This window comes from Cibotium barometz, chromosome 46 (assembly GCF_041138505.1).
Source record: "Cibotium barometz isolate CiBa-2024 chromosome 46, ASM4113850v1, whole genome shotgun sequence".
Taxonomy (NCBI): Eukaryota; Viridiplantae; Streptophyta; class Polypodiopsida; order Cyatheales; family Cibotiaceae; genus Cibotium; species Cibotium barometz.
The window spans coordinates 17,251,732-17,273,873 of NC_141091.1; the positions used below are offsets into that span (position 1 = coordinate 17,251,732).

A 22,142-nucleotide genomic window follows, 5' to 3' on the forward strand; every position below is an offset into this window, starting at 1 on the left:
TATCAATGGTATTTTGGCAAATCTAAATTGCTATTTTTTTTGAAAAATATAGGTTTGGAATGCCATAAGATAGGTTTGGTGGAATTCAAAATTATGATATTTTGAGGCCCTATAAAATTAGAAAAAATTAGAAAAAAATCATGATAATTCTTTTTCTCGAGAATTTAATATTTTCGAGGGTTATTTAATGTTGAAGTATGTTTTCTCATGTTGACATTAGATACATTCGGGTTATTCGCATATTATTAATACAATTGTATCTCGTATTAGTAGTTATTGTTTAGATTAATTCTAAACGATATTTTCATGATTTTTTTACCATTGTTTAGCCATTCTTTTTGGACATGTTCCATACTTTTGATAGCTATAATTTGCATTCAAAGTGTGTCTCACCTTTGACACTTGTACATGATAATTTATTTTACACTTGTTTAAATGTGGTCTATGCTTAATTTCCTAAGCCTAAGACAAATTCTATCATGGGTCAGTTGATCGGTTTGTTTTGGTGGATTTTATTGGATGTTTTCCAAGTTTTATATGGACTCATCAGGTTTTGCCTAGATCACTTGTGTCTACGGGTTTTTCAATGAGTGTTGCATACATGTGTTTCACTTGCTTACTTTGGAGTTTTGCTTGAATGACATCACGTCATATACTCCGGATTGATGAGTCGGCCACCAATTTTAATGCTTCTTTTGACATGATTAATGACCATTAGATGGCATGCATTGATTTTTATGATCAACTATGGTTTTCATAGATTTGAGGAGCTTCTATGCTTTTATCCATGGTTTTATAAGGATCTTTTGATCTTTTGGATAATTTCATGTGCTCTGAAGGTAGCATTTGCCTTCGTTTTTTGCACGTAATTTTGGACTATGTTCCTTGTACTCTTGTACATATTCCAACTCGGATACCTAGTTGCTTATGTATCTAGGTGAGTTGTTTTTCTATCCTAGATTGTTTATTGGGTAGTTATCATTAGAAAGGCGCCAATAATTCAATTTCTTTTCATGCACTCGAAAAGAGTTATTCCTTGATGTAGTCTCAGATATATAAAGATAGGTTTTAGTATGTGAAAGTCTGGGATAAGGCCATTTTATTCCTTTTATAGAAGATTTTATTTATATTTCCTAGACGGCATACTAGGGAGTTTCAGATTGGTAAGGTATGTATGGGTGGTATCATAGTAGTATGGGATGCTAATGATCCCTCACATATATTATCATAGTGGTATGTATGGGTGGTATCATAGTGGTATGGGACGCTAATGATCCCTCACATATATTATCTTATGCGATAATTTGGGCTCAATATTTTTGCTTTGCTTACATCACTTAGCATGTTGACCTCAACATTCAAAGACGATCTCATTTTCTGAATTCACTAGAAGTTATAGTGTAGGCATGCTAACCCACATTAAGCTTGTGAGCATGGGAGCATGGGAACAAGCTCTAGTGGAGCATGGGTTAGGACTAACCTTAAGGGTTAAGGTTGTTGAAATTAGATCATTGTGATGAGCTATGGTGGATCAAACACTAGAATCAACATCATTAACAAAGTGATTAACAAATAATTAAGACATAATTAGTGAGTAATTAACAAATAGATTACACAAACACTCACAAAACCCTAAAAGAGAACACACAAGGTGAGAGGTTGAAAATCTTCTTCTTTTTCACACAACATTCAACACACCGTATACAAAGATAAGAGTACACACAATATGAAAAGGTACTCAACCAAATACATACTAGGGTTCTCTATAGTGTGAAGCCAACTAAATGAGCTGGCGCTACAACTATGCCAATCTCTAGAATGGCTGCCACACAGCCTGTCATCCCACTGGCCGCATATCACCCATGATCTCACCAACCATGCCAGTGATGTAAGTGTGGGACCTATCCCCCAGGCGGGTCATCAGTCTCCATCGCCTCACTAGATGAGCTCGATATCTCAACACTCCCCCTCGAGCTCAACTCCATCTCATGTACACCAAGCGAAGCCCTGAATCTGCAGAGTTTCTCTGTACCCAATGCTTTAGTGAAGATGTCAGCGACCTGATCCTGTGTGCTGACATAAACAAGATCAACGTCTCCTGCCAAAACCTTCTCTCTGACAAAATGGTAGTGGATCTCTATATGCTTCGTGCGAGCATGAAAAACTGGGTTCCTGGCCAACTGTATACTACTAATGTTGTCACAGAAAATGATAACTTGTCTATCCACTGATAGACCCAAATCTGCAAGTAGCTTTCTCAACCAAACTACCTCACATGCTCCAAGGTGCTGCCATAGCAGCACCTCTGTACTCGACCTCTGTACTGGATAGAGCAACCGTAGGCTGCTTCTTGCTGCTCCAAGTCACAGCAGCACTACCCACCAAAGAAAACATGAAGCCACTAGTAGATCTTCTATCTAAGATACTACCAGCCCAATCAACATCTGTGTATCCATGTACACATATCTCTGTCCCAGTTTCATAAAATAGTCCACAACGCAAAGTAGACCTCACATACCTCAGTATGCGTCTCAATGCATCCAAATGCGGCTTCCGAGGAACCTGCATAAACTGACTCACCAATCCAACAGCATAGCTCAAATCTGGCCTGGTGATCATCATGTAGATCAAGCTTCCTACTATGCGCCTATACATGGTAGGATCCTCCAAAATCTCTCCTGAATCTGCACTCAACTTGCCATTCTGATCCAATGGCATTGAGATAGGCTTACAGCCTGTCATACCATACTTGGACAACATGTCCAAGCCATATTGTCTTTGCAGTAATCCAATACCATGAGGTGACCTAATCACCTCAATGCCCAAGAAATATTTGAGCTCTCCCAGATCCTTCATCTCAAACTTCTGTCTAAGCAAGATCTTTACATCAAAGATCTCTTGCAAGCGCACACACACTCACAAAACCCTAAAAGAGAACACACAAGGTGAGAGGTTAAAAATCTTCTTCTCTTCACACAACATTTAACACACCATATACAAAGATAAGAGTACACACAATATGAAAAGGTACTCAACCAAATACATACTAGGGTTCTCTATAGTGTGAACCCAAGTAAATGAGCTGGCGCTATAACTATGCCAGTCTCTAGAATAGCTGTCACACAGCCTGTCATCCCACTGGCCGCATATCACCCATGATCTCACCAACCATGTCAGTGGTGTAAGTGTGATGCCTAGCCCCCAGGCGGGTCATCAGTGTCCATCGCCTCACTAGATGAGCTCGATATCTCAACAAAAAGTAATATGGACTCCTGATAATCCAGATATGCTAGCCGCCCAGATACACATGAAAAGGCTATAGAAATAAGAGAAGGAAAATTTTGAAAAATAGACTAGAGACAAAGCTAAAGCTAAATAAAGATTTCAAAATAAAAAGTTATATATGAACATGATTTCAATCGGAGTAAGCTAAAAAAGATGTCGAAATGGAAGGACACATCAATGGGAGTAAGCTTAAAACGGACCACGGACTCTTGATCTAGATATGCTAGCCCAGGTGCACATGAAAAGGCTAAAGAAATAAGAGAAGGAAAAAACAATAAATATGCTAGAGACAAAGCTAAAGCCAAATAAAGATTTCAAAACAAGATGTTATATATGAACATGATTTCACTCACTTCTCTAAAAGATGGAGACTTGAACATCAAACTAACTACTACACTAAAGGTTTAAATCTCGACCTTTGGGAAGCAAACCTCTGCATTGCAGTGACTGATATAAGGGTAAGTCTAAACTTACTTTCCTATGAAACGTCGGAGACCCTGGGTTCAGATCTTGAATCTACAAATGCTAAACTCTGAGTATAAGTTCATGCATGATACATGTAAAAGGATTTTTCAAAAGCTAATATTTTTGTTATAAATAGCCCCTTGGTCTGAAAGGTTTATATGATGCCTGTAGGAACAATGGAATAACCAGTATTACTGGGCTGAACTTGGATAAATGGAACCAATTGCACCACCCAATTGGTAGATAAAATTGCTTACCTCAAGAGGGATGATGACACAATCACAGTGCCACTCTAGAGCCCCATCAAGGCCATGGTACAAATCATCCCGAGCTTTGCAAAAGACAACTACTTTGTAGTCCTCAAGGTGATAAAGAAATGCAACCTGAACCATTGCAAAGTTGCCCCATGCAAGAGAAGTTGCCAAATAAGTCAACGCCCCACACAAGAGAAGTTATCAAATAAATCAATGACCTTAAATCATCTATAAGCTTGACAATCTTGAAAGCAATGGGTTCAAAAACATTGTCTTCAATCTCAAGGATATTATGAAGGAGAAAAGTAAAACAAAGATATATGCTAAACATGGTAAACCTTACACACCCGAGGAAGATTAAGCAATGTTGGGTGTACCGGTGATGGTACTAGAAAGAAGCTCAAGGCTACTATGAAGGTCCCACTCAAATCTAGATATCTAAGCAAAAGAAAGGCCATGAAAGGAATAGTGTTAAGAGTCCTCTATAGCAAAAGTACAACCAAGAAAGGGAGACTAGAGGTACCCCATAAAAGAAGAGTGCTAGTAAGAAGCCTTAAGAACCTCAAAAGATATGGAGAAAAAAAGCCATAAGAACCTTCTTGCAGAAACAATATTAATCCAGAATCAAAGATTGGAGTAAAATAGGTAAGACCTTTAAATGCCTCCTGCAAGGGAAAAGAAAGGTAGAAGTAACACAAGAACCCATTTCGAACAAAGGAATGGACCACAAGAACCTACTACAATGTCCATAGACATCCTCATACACTGGATGGAGGAAGAGCTAAAATGTTCAAAATAAGGAGAACCTCTATCTACATTTGCCATCAACCTTAAAGGGGAAGTCTAGCTGATTGGGTACAAACACCCAAAACAATCATAAGGATGCTAAAGCCCTAATTGCATCTTTATTTCCCTCAAATCCTCTGCATGCACGAGCAATTGGCCTTTGGCAGGGATAATCAAATCAATGTTGCCAATCTCGGTATTTTATTTACACAAAGAATGGATACCCACATTAAGAAAATCACCTTGTGAGGTTAAGCATGAACACATTAGCTCCATAAGGTGAAAATTTATTGGGATTGCCTGCAGTCCCTTCACAGCTCATGCCGCATTGCCTTTTACCATTAGCTCACATACGTACACCTGCACGTGCACGTGCACGTTTGCACGTGCCACAGTATGACCATGGCACCATGACCTGGAACATATGTGCATTTGCAGCTTCACCTCTGCTGGCTAGCATATGAAGGGTAAAGATGGCTTCTGTGGGATGACCATGTGTTTTGTTGCCCTGGAATTGGCTCACCCCTCCTCCAAGCATGCTGCATGTAGGTGGGTTGCCTTGATGGGCTCCTCACATAACCCGCCACTGCCGCTCCGTGTCTGTCTTCCATGGCATGCACAAAAGGCTCCACCCCTCTTGCAGGTAAGGATGAGAAGTAATCTCCACTTGCATTGGCAATGAACTGAGGTGGATAGCCAAAATGGCCCATTACATGCTCATCAGAGCTTTCAATCTGATGCTTTGCTATCTGCAGAGCCCTCAGTACCCCCATTACCCTGTCAAGACCGGCATCTACCGACTTCCGATGACTCCACAGGTCCCTCCCTCTCTCTTGGTAAACACCATATCCCCAGGGGACAGAATGATCATGAGAAGCAGCCCTCGTAGAAGATAGAGTGTCGAAGCTATGTGCATACTGTTGCTTGTCCATATGAAAACGAGAGTACGAGGAACCACAAGTCAGATCTTTGGAATGCTCTGCCTGGCTGGCTTCTTGGGCTCTGATTCTTCTCTTGAAAATTTCTTCCCATGAAGAGTTCATCAAACTTTCGGAGGAACCTTGGCTTGATTTTCCACGTGCACTCCTTGAAGGTGAATCAAACTTAGCTCCTCTAGCCGTGTCTTCGTGATTGTCGGCCTTCATAGCTCTAGTATTGTCTGTATAAAGAGAGGAAATATCCACACTTTCTTGGATGTAATCCTGGTTCCTGTACAGCTTCTCACCTGACTCTCTAGACAGGTTTTGAGCTTGCTCTCTACTGTCTGTATAAAGAGAGGAAATATCCTGCCTCTGATAAGATGCACCTCCTGTTGGAATATGAGAGCCTTCACTGGAAGAAACTGAGTTGGCATAAAACTTGAAACTAGAAGACAGACGTTTGCTGTCACGTAGACTTGGCACCATGTCAGCATCAAGATGCCCTCCCACATCAAGTTGGTTGTTCAAGATTTCCTCTTGTGGATCTGCCAATGGTGTTTGTATGGAATGGGAGGTCTCATCTTGCAAGTTGCTGGATTTTTTTGGAATCAAGTCTGCATCAAGTGGTGTATTCTGGTCCTTGCTAGAATCAGGTGCACTGTCACAAGTTCCGGTCTCGAAGGGCATATCAATGCCGTCACCCTCAACAATGTCTGCATCATCCACCACCCCAGGTAACCTTCCCTCAGAGACGTTATTTCCAGCAACCAAGACAGCTGCACCCCTTGCATTCTCATTATTTTCAGAGATCACATGGTGAGCAACCAGCAATGGGACCATTGGCATACCTGCATTGTCACCATGGTCCCCTTCCAAAGGCTCACCAACTACATCTTCTACATGCTGTTTCGACACACACTCATCGACTTTAGCTAACTGGGCACCGTCATGCATGATCTCCATCCCTTCCTTGATGTCTGGCTTATCTGTAGTAACTGAAACGTCCTCTTCTTCTTTAAACTTAGTGTCTGGAGGGTGATCCTGCAGTCCAAAAAAATCGTTACTGACAAGGGATGGCACACACAGCCTAACCATGGGGATTCCACACCTAATATATTCTACTAAATTTCAAGGACTCTACACTTAGCCTTCACTTCCTATACACAAGATCATGTTAGCAGCAGCATGTACCACTGCCCACTCTGGTGTACTCAAAGCAAAAGTTTGATTGCAAAAGTACCAAGATTTCAAAACTACCTGTTCTTTGCCTCTATCATCGTTCAACCGGTTCCGCTCATGGAACTTCTCTTCCCATGCCCTCTGTGCACTCTCCTCTTCTTCAAACTGCTCAATAAACTCTGTCTGGCGCTCGAGAACTCTCTCCACCTCTGTCTCTCTTTCTTCATCAGATTGAAGGCCATCTTTTGTGTGGTCATGCTTAGCCTCTCCATCTCCTTCCAAATCTGCATCTTGGTTTCTACGCGAGCGCACGCGCACACACAGACACACATACAATTTCAAGGTTATCACAATACCATCAGGGTACTTACAAGAGACATCACCTTTCCCATCCCATGAGAACCATGCATCTGCTCTGTCTCAGATGCTAAATCAAAGTAGTAAGCTAAACATTATCGTATGCAGAAGAAATCTACCTGGTTCCCTTTTTCCTGATTTGGCGAACTGACTTCCCAACCCATCTTTTGTGAGGAGACTCTCTATCAGGTGATGGTGTGCTGATTGACTTCTGTGAAAAGCTTCTGTTAAGCCACCCTGTGCCTTGCCCCCATTCCTTGTCTTGCAGCCTCTTAGTTCCTCCTCGGCTGGCCCAAGCCAGGATCCCCTTTTCTCTTGTTGTGAGTTGGTCCATGTCATCATCATCACCATCATCAATGCATTGGGTAACCATTACATTCCCTTCAAAGGCATCCATCTGCCCTCCTACAGAGGCTTCATTATCTTCAGCCTTATCATGCTCTAATTGTGCATAACTCTTTGGTTTGGAAGCCATGCCACCATGGCCATCTATGGCTGCTCTCTCAAAATCTTCAACAAAAAGATGTCCAGAATCTTCCATAAGCTCTCCCTTGTGCTTGGAGAGGGCCTCCCATCTAGCTTCCTCCAGCATCTTCCGCAGTTGAATCTCAGATTCCACATGCTGCTCGAGCTCTGAAACCTAACATGACCATAAATGCAATGCAGGGTGAGGTTGAGTAGAATGCTTGGCTCATGGTTATGTGGTTGAAATGTTAGCTTAAAATCATGTGGCTTGGTAAGGTTTTTAATCTAGTCTCAACCAGCATGATTCTGAGATGAGACCATAACAATTAAACGCTAAATTAAGACCTTAGTGGAGCCTCAATTCAAAGATAAGATGTAATGAACCTTCTTTGCCAACTGTTGTGCCCGTTGCCGAGCAGCTCTTGAAACAGATCGTTCTGAAAGCAAGCGGGCGCGGAGGAACTCAATGGTCATTGCTGCTTGATCTTCAGGTAGAGAGGCTACCCTGTACAGATATGGTTTAAGATAAGATTAAGCTCAATGCATGTTGAAAAAGACAGTTTAGCACAAAATTTTGCTGAATGCACAATTTAATGCAGGATTAAGTTGCATTCAAAGGTACACTTTAGCACAACATTGAAGGTCAACTCACTGTTCAACATTTCCGTTCAATGCAATTAATTAGTTCAGGTTAAAGCTTACTGTACAGGATAGTTAACTTCTTCAGAAACAGAGAAGGTGAACTATCACAGCCCTTTACCTTTCAATAGAGGAGCTCCTATCAAAGGTGGGCTGCTGGAATTGTGAAGAATGATCATTCTCCTCCATAGCTGTGCGGCTGATTATGTTATGTTACCTGCTAGCTAAACTAGATTAGCACGAAGCAGGCCATTCATTTCACACAATGTAGTATGTGCTTTCCTCTGTTCTGCAACAGGAAGGCTATTAGTTTTTTAAATGACCTATAGCTTTGCATCAAAATAGCCTATTATCAACACTCTGCTGGCATGCAGGAATGTCCCGTAATCTTGATTAATACCCTAATCGTATCCTTGATTAGTATATAATCTACACTCTTGCTAGCATACAGAAGGAACCCAATACTCTCAAACAGAATGTTTCAAGCATGATTCAACACCACCCAAATTTGACAAAATGTAAAGTGTTCAGGTCCCGGGAGTAGAGCAAGGCAATTAGCCATAGCTAGAAAATGCTTATTTTTTCCTTGAATAAATTATTGCGCCCTTTTGAAATGACCCTTTTTGGGTATTTGTTTTTTCCCTCAATAAAATATTGAGCCATAAATAAAATGGCCCTTTTCTCCTACATGAGCTTTTGTTAAATAAAAATAACGAGGACCGTTGGGTAGGAACGGATCGTAGTAGCCGAGATGGCACATGTTGCCTTTGGCCAAAGGCAACAGAGGTGTGGGTGGTTGCGACCCCATTCTCATCCCTTTTTGGCCAGTGGGAGAATTGAACCCCAGTTTTTATGAGGACCGTTGGGTAGGAACGAATCGTAGTTGTGCCGAGATGGCACAAGTTGCCAAAGGCAACAAAGGTGTGGGTGGTTGCGACACCATTCTCGTCGCTTTTTGGCCAACCTTCTTTCGTAATGGGTTTTGTCTAAGGAGTGTCTGCCTACTTGAGAGGCTGGACTAAATCCATGTTCGTGTGTCTGTGACACACTGTCGATTTAGTCCGTGTCCCTATGAATCAGCATGCTACATCACACTACCGATTTAGTTCGTGCTTCCGTGGGTTAGCATGCTACATCACACTGCCTCCATGTGTGTTCGAGTAAAGTTTGAAGATGATGGTAGATTTCGTTTGTAGTGTCTGTGACACAGCATGCCACATCACACTGCCTCCATGTCCGTCCAAGTAAAGTTTAAAGATGATGGCAGACCACACTGTCTCCACGTGTGTCTGAGTAAAGTCTCAAGATGATGGCGGATTTCGTTTATAGCGTTCATGAGTTAGCATGCCATATCACACTGCCTCCATGTCCGTCCGAGTAAAGTTTGAAGATAATGGCATACCACATTGCCTCCATGTGGTCTCCAAGTAAAGTCTGAAGATGATGGCGGATTTCGTTTGTAGCGTATGTTAGTCAACATGCCACATCACACTAGCTCCATGTCCCTCCAAGTAAAGTTTAAAGATGATGTTAGACCACACTAGGGTTTAGGATTCAAGGTTTAGGGTCCGAGTAAAGTTTGAAGATGATGGTGGATCTCGTTTAGGGTCCGAGTAAAGTTTGAAGATATGGCAGATCTCGTTTGTAGCGTCCTTGAGTCAGCATGCCACATCACACTACCTCCATGTGTGTCCAATTAAAAGTCTAAAGATGGCAAATTTCGTTTGTAGCGTCCATGAGTCAGCATGGCACATCACACTGCCTCCATGTTCGTCCGAGTGAAGTTTGAAGATGATGGCAGATCACACTGCCTCCATGTGTGTCTGAGTAAAGTTTGAAGATGATGGTGGATTTCGTTTGTAGCGTTCATGAGTTAGCATGCCACATCACATTGCCTCCATGTTTGTCTGAGTAAAGTCTGAAGATGGTGGCAGAACATTTTTGATCGGTCGAAGCTCCGTGAGCATTCATGTCCATGGACATGCATGAAGTGGCCCTAATTGAAAAATAGCCCTTTTTTCTTACATGGGTTTTTGCAAATGAAATATATGGCCCATTTTTTCCCTACTAAAGCAATGCTCGATAAAAACAGTAGTTACATGAAACTGTACTGCCTAGATTTTGAAAAAACAGACTAAAAACTTATCATGCCCTTAAATTTCAGGGTTGAATTTCAATAACTTTATGTTAAATTCCTGGCAAACAACTAGATTTAGCATGAAAAATCAGTCAATTTTCTGAAATACCATTAGTTTAAAGGGTTAGGAAAAAGGTTTTTGTCAAGCACAGTACTAGTGGCAATTCGCCATGGCTAGAAAATGGGTTTTGAATGATTTAATGCACCATGATTTTTTTTTCCTCTGCTATAGGTTCATGCACCATTTTTAGGAAATTGGGATTTTAAAAATTAATGCGCTTCATAGGAAAAATGGTTTTTTTGGTCAAAAGTTCCCTATGCGCCCATTAGGTTTTTAAAAATAAAAATAAAAATAAAATAATTAAATAAACTTTAAAGCGCTCCCACGCCGGCCCAGTTTTTACGCAGTCAGCGCTGCTGTTTCCATCTTTTCCTGAGATGTTTTTTTCAATATTTAATTTTGCTTTTAAAAAAAGCATTTCGCTATCTTTTTCCGTCTTTCTGTCATGGGCGCACCGACATCTTTTTCAAAGCATGGCAAATAAATAATAATAATTTTGGATTTAGTACATCTTCGCCCGCGCCAGCCTCCTGCGCCGCCCTGATCGCTCAGCCTGTGCACTCCTCCCCGCGGCCAACCCCCAATTGCGCTCCCTGTACTAGTTCCTTGCGTGTCGAGAGAGAGAGAGCGCGCGCGCGCAAAGACAGGCGACGGCTCCCCTGCGAGCGAAAGCGAGAGAGAGAGACGTGTGGTCTTCTCTGCATTCCTGACATAGACAGAAATAGAGAGAGAGAGAGAGAGGGGTTCGTGCGCCTCGGTCTTATCGACGTGCGGTCCCAGATTCTTGAGAGAGAGAGAGAGAGAGAGAGGGCGTCTGGGAGACGCGATGTGCGTGCACGCGCGTGTCGGCCCACCCACACATGTGTAGGCCTTATTCTTTAGCGACAAAGGACTTTAACGTGGCGTCCCACACACATTTCTTTCAAGAGGCACGTCATGATGTATATTGGTGCGGGTTCGATCCGTGCTCTCTACGGTGTTGTGCGTCCATGTAAAACCAGAGCTGGGTGTGTGAATAGTGTATATAAAACCAATGTTTCTCGCCAAATTTTTTGAAAAAAAAATGTGCATCAACAGGTCCTAGATTCACGCCCCATGACCCGTCCAGCCCAGAGTATGCACTTTAACCATCCCACCAAACACAGTTATATGAAACAAAGGTGTTCACACGATCATAAAGTGTATATGATTTTTCTTGCCCCCCTAAAAAGTGATCGTGGGTCGGGGGGTCCCCACATCTGCAACACGTCCCCCCCTTGAAATATATCCTCAGGCCAGAGGGAGATGTCAAGGGGTCATGCTCTTCTCAACGGCCCAGTTAACTTGGCCAGGAAGAAGTCTTGAAACTTGGCCAAGCTAAAATGAAACTAGGCCACTTAATTTGCTTTGCAAACTTGGCCAAATACCTCATGCTAATGGAAGCAAGCATGTGTGGGAATGGATGTAAAAACTACAAGTTTCTTGGTCCAATTAATTGACCGTGGGAAGAGACTCTAAGCCTTATAAAACTGAGAGAGAGAGAGAGAGAGAGAGAGAGAGAGAGAGAGAGAGAGAGGGGTTTAAAAGGAAGTTTCCCAAACATTGCCCAAGACTTTAACTAACTCCATGTCAAGTATTTTTATTATCAAACTTGCTCTAAGTTTGTATTATTCCAACACCCATAATCCTTATTCCCAACAAAGAGAACATGCCTGCCCTTGAGGCTTGGCCCCTTGTGTCTTCGTCTTCGAGGTCTAAAAGATATGTCCATGTAATTTCCCACTATAGTTATGAATACCCAATCTCTCCCATTTACACGTGCATATAGCTCCACACCTTTTAAGGTAGGTACATTGCCTTCTTGGATTGATTATAACTTTTACTTTATAGGCTTTCCCCAATCTCTCCCATTTACACCTATAGCATAGCTCCACCTTTTAAGGTAGGTACATCTTCTTCTTGGATTTCTTATAACTTATTACTTTATAGGTTTTGATTCCCCAATGACAAATTTTTAGGTCCCTGTAAGAAGTGCATTGGAGCATGAGAGTGAGCACATCTTTCTTGCACTTTAATATTGGCATGCTACAAGGGGGCTAAGGTCCATCTATCCATAAGTGATGGCCCTCCTTTTAAGGTACCTTATGAATAATAGAGCCAATGATGCTACAAGGGCTAAGGTCCATCTATCCATAGGTGATGGCCCTTCTTTTAAGGTACGTTATGAATAATAGAGCCAATGATGAGGTGGAATTGAGTTGCGCGCGCACACACACACACACACACACACACACACACACACATGTATGTATGTATGTATATATATATGTATGTATGTATGCATATATGTATGTATGTATGTAGAGAGAGAGAGTACCTCAAGATAAAGAGGGAGGATTCAACATATTACTGCCATTGAAAACGATCTTTTCCCTCTCAAAAACAAAAAACATCGAATAAAAAATTTCATAGGGTGTAGCCAATTAAGTGCACCCTAAAAATTTCAGGCATTTTCTTACTCAAATCAAAATCTAACCCTATTAACAATTTGTAAGACTAAGACAAGTTAATTCAAAACTTTTAGAGAAACCAAGCATTGTGGCATGACATCCTTGAGGAGCCTATGGGGAGTAAGATTAGAAAAAGTGGGGTTTCAATGGGTTGGTGGGCAACATTTCATCACTCTACTTGAGCGCCATAGGAGATACTAAAGTTCTGGGAGATTATTTGTTTATGGAACCTGTATCTTTCTCCATTCTACTGGAAATTTTTTAATGGAATCTGTATCTTCAAATTATAAAATACAACTAGATTTTTCATGCATGTGCGCATTTACACGTGTGCGCACAAGCACACACACTTACGCACGAGAGAGAGAGAGAGAGAGAGAGAGAGAGAGAGAGAGAGAGAGAGAGAGAGAGAGAGAGAGAGAGAGAGAGAGAGAGAGAGAGAGAGAGAGAGAGGCTAACACTCAAGCATGTGGTTGAGTTAAATAATCGAATTGAGTGTATGGCCAAGCATGTGGTTGAGTTAAATAATCGAATTGAGTGTATGGCCAAGTATGTGGTTGAGTTAAATAATAGAATTGAGGGTTTCGCGTGTGTAGTACCATGAGTTATTTACGAGGATAGTTGTAATAAAATGAGAGAGAGAGAGAGAGAGAGAGGGGTTTTTCTCATGGAGGCACTTAAAGAATACACTTAAACAATATTTACATACATTTTGGGGAGAGATGGCTTAAGTATTGAATTACCTTTTAGAATAAATACACCTTTTCTTAACATGAAAAGTCTATTAAAAGTTAATAAATGCTTATCCTTGGAATGATCCTAGTGACCTTGTTGGAATTCTCAAAAGGATGAATACTAAGTTGAATTTCTTCTTATAAAGAAGTGGGGTCATTTGTGCATATGCTCAAGTTACACCTTCACACAATCTTGAGGCCCATCCTCACATTTCCCACCTTCAATGCCAGTAACTCCACAATGCTACCATATGACCCTAATCATTATTGTTCACATCTATGCCATATTCTTGTGCCCTTGTGCTTCCTTTATTTCTTCAAAGTGCAAAATCTTAGGAAACATTGGTTTGTCTAGTGAGATTTTTTTTAAACAAAAACACATAACTCTATGGATTTTAAAATTGTAGATTGTGAACATGATAATGCATGTCACATAAAGAGAACATAAAGACAACAATTTTATTTTTTTAAATTGGCAAGCGGCATATCACTAATTCTGTTGAAATTCATCCAAAAGTTCATCACAATCCTTGGTTACAATCAATAAAAAATGATTGTTCTATCTCATAAAAATAACTAGCGTCAATTAAGCCTAATTATTTTGCAATTCATCCCAATCCTTGGTTACAATCAATAAAAAATGATTGATCTATCTCATAAAAATAAGTAGTGTGAATCAAGCCTAGAATTAAAATTGCACCCTTCCAAGAGTGGTTTATTCTTTAGTCCATCAAAATAAAGGATGAAATTAGAGAAAAATAGTACCCTTTCAATCTATTTACATAGAAATGGAGGCTTAATATGCCTCCTTCAAAATGAAATTTTGGGGTTGCCCTCCAAATTGTGGAGGGTTGGTGTGAACCATTGTGCTACCCTCAAGAGGGAAGTACCGTGTTTTTAGTTTTAGATATAAGAGAAAAGTCCTTCTCATAAAAATGCACATATAGGACTAATTTATAACCTTACTTGAGCCCATAGTTTCCTATGGGCACTATCATCTCGAACCACGCCATCTTATCCTAACAATATCCTTCAACAATACCACACCATCTTGGCCTCACAAGAAAACCTTATCAACATTCACGAGATGCAAAGATCTACAATGCATGCATTCAACAACGGTATTGGTACTAAAAATCAAAGCATTATCTTGCACAAATGTCTACTCAAGAAATAGCTTTCTTAAAATTTTCCTAATTATGTTAAATAAGATTGTGCATATGCATTGTGCATATGCAATGAAAATGGAACATGTGACACAAACCACACAACTCTAACCTTTTAGATAGCTGAAATATATATTTTTAAAAAACGACAATAGAATATCTATACTCTCAAATTACTAAATTGGAGGAGATGCCTAAATTTACACAAGGAAACCATGGAGTCCATCAACAAGATGCATTAGTTTTTCCACTACAAGAACACAATTTTTGGTAAACCAACCACCATTCTTAGAACCTATGTGAAAACTCTCATGAATCCCTTTGAGACACTGGCTCTTTACCCTTCTCCAAGTCCCTCTTCGTTGTCCAAATGGAGAAGAACTGGAAATTAGTTCCATGGTAAAGCTGCTTACTAAGGAACATTATCCCTAGTGGTACATCAAAAGAGACATGTCCTGATTGCCGTAATAATTGTGGTTGTTGAGCTTCTTACTAGTCATGGTTTGCTTGGGAATCTGTCTCAAGATCCACACCAAAATGTTTGAAACATATTGGCATTGACACATAATTTGATTGCTTCCTGTGGGAACAAGCCTTAAGGTTCCAAGTCCTACTCCTTCACTATTCCATTAATGCTTATTTTAAACCACAAAAAATAGAAAAAATAGCATTAAACTTACGAAATTCCCTTCAACATCGATTCATCCATTGAATAGTAGTAACACGTGTTCCAATCGCCATATCGACGATCCACGTGCAAATCATCAACATAAATCAATAAAATAACATTTTTATTAGTAAATATTAAAATTTACTTCAAAAAATACCAAAAATTATAATAAAAAAGAAAAATACCAACAATTAACTAGAGATTGCTTTGATAATACTGTTAAAACCCTAAGATCTCTCTAGATAATTGTTATGCATAAACATGCATAAATTAGGCACATAAACTCAACCACCCACGACCACCACCGAGCCCAAGGAAATGCACACAGGAAATATAATGAAATACATCATACCTTTACCTTGATGTCCCATACCATCAAGAGGTATAACTCCAATCCAATAGCATGTAGCTATAGTGTGAAATGGTAGGTGAGTAGATATGATCCTCTACACAAGAGACCATAGCCTAAGCCTCCAAGCTTCCCGTGAGTGTGCCCCATGCCCCTATTATATAGGAGGGCCTTCAAGTGACTCTTGACTCTCCATTTCCCATGTGTTACCCTTGGATGCCTGACCCTAACCTTAACCCTTAAGGTTAGTCCTAACCCATGCTCCACTAGAGCTTGTTCCCATGCTCCCATGCTCACAAGCTTAATGTGGGTTAGCCTCCTAGTATATGCACAAATAATGTGCATATAACAGGAGCACTTTGTTGTGTTTGGTCGTTTGTTGGGATCAAATATTTGGTGGGTTTGAGGAAGTATGGTTTGATGCGCTATAGTCGACTATATCATCATTTGCAATAATTAGTCTAGATTGGGTTTGCAAAGGTCCTTAGTGCTTCTAGTGTCAATCTAAAAAATGTTTTCAGACACATTTCAAAAAAGAAACTACTAGGCTCACATCTCTAGGCTCATGTCTCTAAGCACACATATCTAGGTTCACATCTATAGGATCACGTATCCAGGCTCATGTCTCTAGGCTCACATATCTAGGTTCACATCTATAGGATCACGTATCCAGGCTCATGTCTATAGGCTCAAGTGTCTAGGATCACTCCTCTATACTTATGTTTGTAGGCTCATATATGCCAGCTCATGTGTCAAGGTTCATGCCTTTTAACTTATGTCTACGGGCTCACGTATGTAGATTCATATATCTAGGTCCACGTATATAGGTTCATGTCTTGAGACTCACATTTGTAAGATCATGTGTCCAGGCTCATGCCTTTAGACTACTGTTGTAGGCTTACATGTCGAAGTTCAAACCTTTAGACTCATGTATGTAGGGGCTTGTGTTCACGCTCATGTCTCTAGGTTCACGCATCTAGACTCACATCGTTTTTGTATGAGCTAGCCTCAGATACTTCCCTTTTATAAAATAAGCCTACTTGGGGCATGAAAATCTAGGAATTGAGCCTATAACAAGGTTGGTATTAAGCACTTATTGGGGGCAATAATTGTACTTTAATTTTCTAATAATTATGAAGGATGAGAATTTTCCTTAGAATTTGTAGCTGGTATAGAAAGAAAATCTTCCAAGAACATGAGTAGGTATGCGTGTACGAGTCTTTAGGGTAGTAACAATGTTAGTTATACCTACCTCCATGCTCATGGTTTCACATGTCTAAGCTCATGTCTACAAGGACATGTGTCAAGACTCGCATCTTTTTACACGAGCCTTTGGGCTCATGTTCCCAAGCCGAGAGCTAGCTTAGCCTGGTTTTTGGTGTTTTTAGACTTTGATAGGGTGTGATTAATGGTCCTAATCCTAGTTATTGGTTGGTATACAAAAATATATATATTTTTACTTCCAAGGACATGAGTAGGTATGCATGTACGAGTCTTTAGGGTAGTAACAATGTTAGTTATGCCTACCTCTACACTCATGTCTCCAAGCTCACATGTCCATGCTCATGGTTTCACATGTCTAAGCTCATGTCTGCAGAGCAGGGACATGTGTCAAGACTCGCATCTTTTTGCACGAGCCTATGGGCTCATGTTCCCAACTCAAGAGCTGGCTTAGCCTGGTTTTTGGTGTTTTTAGACTTTGATAGGGTGTGATTAATGGTCCTAATCCTAGTTATTGGTTGGTATACAAAAAATATATATATTTTTAATTATTTTTTGATGGATTTGCATGCTTATAATCGACCAATTCAATAATGCATGAAAAATTTATGAAATGTATGAACAAAATTGATAATCCCATTAATAGATCTTAATGCTTATGTTTTTGGAGTGGATTCCACTTCTAATCACAATTTCTAGGGTATTCCTTAGCTCACAGTAATAAAATTAAGCCTCTTGGGCTCTAATTTAATGTAAATCACCAATGAGCAAGGGTTTTTCCCTTCCAATAGATGAAATTAGAATGTGCTGATGCAAACAAACTTCAAATAAAATTAGAATAAAATTAAGCCTCTTGGGCTCTAATTTCACGTAAATCACCAATAGATGAAATTACAATGTGCCAATGCAAACAAACTTCAAATAAAAATAAAAAGGACTACTTTCCAACCCCTATATTCTACACCTAACTTATTCTACAATAACACCACACTGTAACCCCTAACTTTTTATTGGACTGCATTCCAACCCCTATCTTCTAAACCCATCTTATCTTGAATTTCTTGAATTAACACCACATTGTAACCCATCCTTGCTACCTTGTTCTTCTTTCACCAAGCCATCTCATTCATGGACACACTACACTCATACTATATTCAATCCCATCTACTTGTGTCCAACATGGCCACTTCGTGTCACTTGTTCATGAATTCCACACTCTTACCAAGAGAGGAAGATCGCCCTCATGGCACCATTAGGCCTCAACTTTCCCTTGTTCCACTAGGCTAGCTTTATAACATGCCCAATAATCATTGCAACTCATTGGGCATCTTTTGATTCAATCATATAGTCTACTCAGACCTCGAACAAGCCCTTTCCCCACTAGTGACGCCACCGTTCAAACCATCCATGTAGCTTACCGCTGTAGGACATCTCCATGGACGAGGCACATGAGGCCTTTGCATTTTCCCAAAGCCATAAACTTGAAGACGAGGAGGGTGACCTTGATGAGTTCCTATATGAAACCAGGGCGGGCATGAGTCTCCTAGAGAAGAAGCCCCAAGCTAATCATACCTCCTCATGGGATAGTTTGGGTGACAAATCGAATTCCCTAGAGCTAAACCACCCAACTCTCCACCCCCACGCATAACCCTTCCATCAAGCTATCTACAACATTTTCCATGGGAGCCCCTAACTCAACCCAAAGCCTTGACCTTCTCAATCAACTAAACCCCCTCATTAATCACATCCATGAGCCCCCAATCCTCGAAACATCCCACAATGAAAAGGAGCTAGTGATGTGAGGGGAAGAACCCATGGATGTCCTTGCCTATCTATGAACATCAGCTCACAGAATCGTCGATTGTGCAGGACCTCACATTCCAAGGAAAATTCCATAGCCATTTGGATACACCCTTTCACATGGTTGATATCCATTTGGTGAACCAACATGTGGATTTCTTACTTGCACAGTGACAAATCAACAACCCACAACACACCAAAACTGAATAAGGAGTTGACACTTTGTTGATCCCAGCAGCCGACTACCCACCTGTAGGTCACACATACGAGTCCAACCTGAATCCTCATATGTTAGAGATTTGGTAGTGCTACACTGTGAGATCATGTACTTATGCTATAGGCACTTTTGTCCCAGTGGTTTTTCCCCATGGCCAAAGGTGGGAACGGGAATCTTAGTGTTAGCTGGTATAAAAGAAACCTCTTCCTCACTTTAGGGTTGTTGTTCATTTTTGTACTTCATTGTACCTTGAGCTATTATTTTTAGTGAACTAGCCTTTGACACTCTCTCTCTCCCTTGTGTGTCTTTAACCTACGAGAACATTGAGTGAGTAAGTGTTTGCAGCTTTGCTTCCATCAAAGCTAAGAGTGGCATTAGAGAAAAGCCTTTTCATAGCTTGCTTTTTGGTTTTCTTCTAGCTTTCAATGGTTTGTGTTCAAGCTTCCATGCTTCCATATCTTGTGTTCAAGCTTTCAATAGCTTGTTTCAATCGAAGTTCAAGTTAAAGCTTCTAACAATGTTTTTAACTACTGTGCAGAGCATCTTGTGTACAAATAGCACACTAGCTCTTACAATCAGGTGGTATAGTTCATGTCAATAGTCGAGATGTGCAACTCAAACATGCACATCCATTTAGATAGTTGGATGTAGATGGTGCAGAACAGATAAGCAACTCAATTTGTTATTTTGTCTCCATCGATGCAACGTCTATTTTCGTCAGTTATTTGAAGGCTATGCCACTTTGTCAATGATAAGAGATATCCCTCAAGAATTTTGTCATTTTTCATCACTTCACTATAGTGCAATACGTGGCAAATAAAATTTGTAATTGTTTATGATTTTCTAATCGCTTAACAGTCCAATATAATCATAGATTTTTCCAATTGCTTGACTAAGCAATTGTTAGTCTAAGAAATCAAGAATAGTTCAATTGTCTAGCTTTTACAATCGTTAGGCTGAACAATTGGCAACTTCTCTAATTGTCTACTTCTCCAATGATTTGTTATGTAGTTTATATGTAGTTTAATCATATGCGGGTTTTTCCAATCGTCCAATTATTCTAGTTCATAAATCATCAGCTTCTCCAATCATCTCACAAAGAAATCACTCTGAGTTTCCAACTGTGGCTTTTTAAATCAGCCAGTCCAATCGCTCGATTGTACTTTTCCAATGGAAAATTATACTTATCCAATCGTACAACTCAACTTTTTCAATTAGTGATGATCGTTACTTCTCTAATCGTTCCAATCTTTTGATCACTACTCTCCAATCGTTCGATTGATGATTTTCGATCGATTGATCATACCCCTCCAATCATTTGCATCTTTAATCTTTCAATCGGTGATTTTCAATCAACCGATCATACCCCTCCCATTGCACATCTCTAACCGTCTGATCTTACACAGTTCAATTGGCAATTCACCTTGTCCAATCATTTGATCCAACAGTCCGAGGAGAAATAGTCCATAAAATTTATTTTTGAGAGTCTTAATAGTTATCAAGCTTTAGCAACCAAGGATAAGGGCAAGAAACTTTAGCAAAAGACCAACTCCAACAAAACTTCTAAGGCTAAGGGTGATTCCAAATAGCCAAGGAAGGTTACTTGCCATGGGTATTGCAAAAAACCTGACTATGGAATTGAAAATTGCTTTAAACTTCAAAACAAAGAGGAATCCAATAAGGGTTTCAACACTTCTATCTCCGATAATAAGAGTTCTAAGAAAGAGGACTATGCTAATGTTGTTGTCCATCAAGAATTTCCACCTATGGCAATTTGAAGTTATAATCCTTAATAAGATACATGTCTTAGTGCAGCAGTCACTCTATGATAGTTGTTTCTTTTATAGTGGTGCTTCTAAGCACATAACTTCTCAATGAAGTTTGGTCAAAAATTAAGAGAATGTGCAAAGTGGCCACACTATTACGTATGCTAATTCTCACCAACTATTGATGTGACAGTTGGTACTATTACTTGTGCCAATTCTCACTACTATTAGTGGTGAAAAGAGGATCTTTGTCTTAAAAATGTACTTTTTTTTCCAAGAATTCACAAAAATCTATTTTATGTACCCACTTTAGCAAGGGGGCTTCTTAATGTTGAATTTGCATATGGTAAGCATTAGAACATGACAAACAAATTGTGCTTACTGGATCATTAAACCACAGGTGGTTGTACAAATCAGACATGTATAACAAGTGTGATGTTACTTGTCTGGCAGACACTTCTAATGCAATGAAAGATGCTCAGTTGTTGCATGCTAGGTTTGGCCATACTTCTATTGGTGGTGGTTTGACGCTTTTGTAGGTAACATGGAATGTTAGAGGATCTTCCTTACCTTGATCCACCACCTATATATGTTTATGAAGGATGCATTCTGCAAACTTGCTTGCCAACCTTTCCCAAAGTATGCAGCAGGCAGAAGCAAAGCAGATGGACCTAGATATGTTTGTGAAGGATGCATCCTGCAAACTTGCTCGCCAACCTTTCCCAAAGAATGCAATAGTAGCAGCAAATCGATCTCATCACGCTTATACATACTGATGTGTGTGGTCCAATGAGGATAATTTCTTTTGGAGAAAATTATATTTTGTAATATTTATTAATTACTACAACAAATTCAGCTGGTTTTACCCTATAAAGCTAAATCAAAGGAATTTTCTTTATTTCAACACTTTGCTGCTATGATTAAAAATGGAACTGGCATAAAAATTCAAACTCTTCGTTCAAACAAAGTGGATAAATATATGACTAATTTTGGCATAAACAAGCATTAAGCATCAATGTACAACTCCTTATACACCATAGCAAAATGGTGTTACTGAGAGATGTAACATGACTCTCATAAAGATAGTTAGATGCATGGTTAAAGGTTGGCACCTTCCATATAAGTTTTGGATAGAAGCAGTTCTATATGCTACCTATGTGTGCTGAATAGGTGTGTCCCATT

At 40.0% G+C, this 22,142-nt stretch overlaps 1 protein-coding gene across 2 annotated transcripts; it reads right to left on the reverse strand.

Moving 5' to 3' along the window:
- Window positions 1-4,649: 4,649 nt before the first annotated feature.
- Window positions 4,650-8,876, reverse strand: LOC147611944 (uncharacterized). Of its 2 annotated transcripts, XM_086784235.1 has the most exons (6): window positions 8,472-8,876; window positions 8,096-8,216; window positions 7,366-7,886; window positions 6,968-7,187; window positions 6,559-6,751; window positions 4,650-6,423 (listed from the first exon to the last, which is right to left on the reverse strand). In XM_086784235.1, exons 1-6 carry the CDS (start codon window positions 8,537-8,539, stop codon window positions 5,231-5,233), a joined length of 2,316 nt encoding a protein of 771 aa, XP_086640361.1. In that variant the 5' UTR covers window positions 8,540-8,876; the 3' UTR covers window positions 4,650-5,230. The 2 variants fall into 2 exon arrangements, with proteins under 2 accessions (XP_086640361.1, XP_086640359.1); XM_086784233.1 differs by having other exon boundaries at window positions 4,650-6,751.
- Between the last annotated feature and the right edge of the window lie 13,266 nt (window positions 8,877-22,142).